At 33.8% G+C, this 2945-nt stretch overlaps 1 protein-coding gene across 1 annotated transcript; it reads left to right on the forward strand.

Moving 5' to 3' along the window:
• Positions 1–308: 308 nt before the first annotated feature.
• Positions 309–2164, forward strand: LOC106345092 (NAC domain-containing protein 100-like). The gene is made up of 3 exons (XM_013784375.1): positions 309–696; positions 810–1090; positions 1309–2164. The coding sequence occupies exons 1-3, from the start codon at positions 498–500 to the stop codon at positions 1861–1863; spliced, it is 1035 nt and encodes a 344-aa protein (XP_013639829.1). The 5' UTR covers positions 309–497; the 3' UTR covers positions 1864–2164.
• Positions 2165–2945: the final 781 nt, after the last annotated feature.

Consider the following 2945-nt stretch of genomic DNA (forward strand, 5'->3'; position numbering starts at 1 on the left):
GAAATTTAGTATCATTACTAATTAGGTGTAGAAAATAACGGGTTATTTACATTAATACATATATACACATGCGAATCTCCCTGAATTTCATAAATATATCATATAGTAAGATATTTTAAGCATTTTTATGTGGGGGCTTTTTCAACAATTCAGGAAGTTGCTTAGAGCTTACGTGTCTTTGCTACATCACCAAAAAAAAAGAAGACAATTCTTGGTTTTAATTATTTTTAATTCAAAGCTCTTATCCTTCCCTTTGTATAAATAAGCCAAATGTTTTCCTAAATTTTCGAAGTTTTATTTCCATTTCCTTTAACTGTCTAGTTCCTTAAAATTCTCCAACCTTTGCTTCTTCTGCTATCTTTCTTCAACCTCTTTCTTTCTTCTTCAACGTCGACGTGTGTCTGCAACAAACACATATATATATTCCTGCTTTTTTTCTTAATCCATCAAGAATTTACCTCATCTTTATTGTTCTTGATTAAAACATACATATAGATATGTTGGAAGAAGGAGGTGTAGTTGTGAACCAAGGAGGGGACCAAGAGATGGTGGATTTGCCTCCAGGGTTTCGGTTTCATCCAACTGATGCAGAGATCATAATTCACTATCTCAAAGAGAAGGTCTTCAACGTTCGATTCACCTCGGCTGCAATTGGTCAAGCCGACCTTAACAAGAACGAGCCATGGGATCTACCAAGTAAGTCAAGTCATTATCTAAATAATTTTTTTCTTTCATTGTTATTTGACCTTTTCAGAAATTATAATACATCAAGATTCTGATTCTTGAATTTATTTTTGTTGGGGGTGCAGAAATTGCAAAGATGGGGGAGAAGGAGTTTTACTTCTTTTGCCAGAGGGATCGGAAGTACCCGACCGGCATGAGGACGAACCGTGCAACCGTGTCCGGTTATTGGAAGGCGACCGGGAAGGACAAGGAGATCTTTAGAGGCAAAGGTTGTCTTGTTGGGATGAAGAAAACACTTGTGTTCTATAGAGGAAGAGCTCCAAAAGGTGAAAAGACCAATTGGGTTATGCATGAGTATCGTCTTGATGGCATCTATTCTTATCACAACCTCCCTAAAACCGCAAGTGTATGTAATTCAACTATTTTTACAGAACTATTAGTTTGATTTTTATTAGAAACTTTGTGAGAACTACCTTACTTTGATGCATTTGGTATGGAAATGTGTATCTTATAATTGTTCTTAATTAATCCAAATCATAAAAGATAATATAATCATATAAATAGGAGCTTTATTAATTAGAATTATTTAATTAACTTAACTTTTTGTTGTTGTGATGATTATAGGATGAATGGGTGGTGTGTAGGGTTTTCCACAAGAACGCTCCTCCTCCCACTACTACAGCTACTACTACTACTACAAATCAACTTACAAGGATTGATTCTCTTGACAACATTGATCATCTCTTAGACTTCTCGTCTCTCCCTCCTCTCATCGATCCGGGTTTCTTGAGTCAGCCCGGCCCAAGCTTCTCCGGTGCCGGCCAACAACACGACTTCAAACTCATCTCTCATCACCCTACAACCGTGCAGATCAACAACACTTACCCATCAGCCCAAACCCTCACTTACCCTTATAACTCGGTGCCAAATTATGGATTTGGTTCTGGTTATGGGACTGGTTCCGGCAACAATAACAACGGTATGATCAAGCTGGAGCATTCTCTGGTGAGTGTGTCTCAAGAAACCGGTTTAAGTTCCGATGTGAACACAACCGCCACGCCGGAGATATCTTCTTCGTATCCAGGGATGGTGAATACTGCGGCCAATGCGGCGATGATGGATGGTAACAAGACGTCCTACGATGATGATGACTTGGGGATCTTTTGGGACGACTACTAACTAATTTGAAGGTGTTATTATTAGTTGTGAATCTGTGAGTGGCACTGATTACTTTGCTTAGTGATTTTAATTAGGGAATTAGTTTGTTTATAAATCCACTTGGATTATTAGGTGTTCCTAGGCAATGAACTTTAGGTAGACGAAATTGTTTACTTAGTTTTTAGTTTGGGATAAAAAAAACTTTGCAATTTGCAATACATTTCCTTGTGATTAACTTGTGTATATATACACATATATATTTCTTCGTATGATTTTATATCTTTGTTATGAAGTTTCTTGTTATTTTATATAAATAAATTTGTAGTCGATTTTTCTATATAAAAATTATTGGTGAAGTGCACATAAATTCAAGATTTTGAAGGATCATGACTTTCAAGCAGGGTTTATCAACTCTTGGTTATGATATAATAACAAGACAATATGGTTTTTTCTTTGAGATGCAACGTTCCGGTTCGAAACTCGTGAATACTAATCCCACAAGCTTGTAGTTTTAATGTAAAGTCTACGGTTAGGTGAGTTTGAATGGTACTATTTATCAGCCAGACAATTCAATTCATAGTAGTTATTAGACCACCGTCTCTTAATTAGTTTTTTTAAGTCATACTTTACTTCTAGAGCAATAGTTATAATATCATGCACGGCTAAGTGCGAAATATTTATAGTATCCCTTATATATTATCTAAGAAGCATTACAACTTCATTTTGTAGCCACATGTCATCACTAAATCACCTATACATTATTTAAAAAACATTACAACTTCATTTTGTAGCCACATGTTATCATTAAAATGATTCTTAAAATCATTAGAGAAATATATTGGTCCATCTAATTATATAATAAGCTTTTTATTAAACTAACAATAAATTCATCATAAATTTACTTTATTATTTTCTTAAATAAAATTTACGAAATTGCCTAATGTGGCTAAAGTATATATGACAATTAATGATTTTGAATAATAAATATTTGATAAAAAAGTGTATCTTCTATCATATTTGTTTAATTTTAAACTATTAAATAAATTAAAAAACCACAATAACCATATAATAAAATTTAGATTTTTATGTATATGTTATATTTT

This window comes from Brassica oleracea, chromosome C1, assembly GCF_000695525.1.
Source record: "Brassica oleracea var. oleracea cultivar TO1000 chromosome C1, BOL, whole genome shotgun sequence".
NCBI classification, from domain to species: Eukaryota; Viridiplantae; Streptophyta; class Magnoliopsida; order Brassicales; family Brassicaceae; genus Brassica; species Brassica oleracea.

Excerpts from the sequence above, each read along its gene's own strand:
- LOC106345092 (XM_013784375.1), top strand. The coding sequence starts at position 498 with ATGTTGGAAGAAGGAGGTGTAGTTGTGAACCAAGGAGGGGACCAAGAG. Across the intron at positions 697-809 it reads CGAGCCATGGGATCTACCAA|AAATTGCAAAGATGGGGGAG; the intron begins GTAAGTCAAGTC and ends TTGGGGGTGCAG. Across the intron at positions 1,091-1,308 it reads ACCTCCCTAAAACCGCAAGT|GATGAATGGGTGGTGTGTAG; the intron begins GTATGTAATTCA and ends TGATGATTATAG.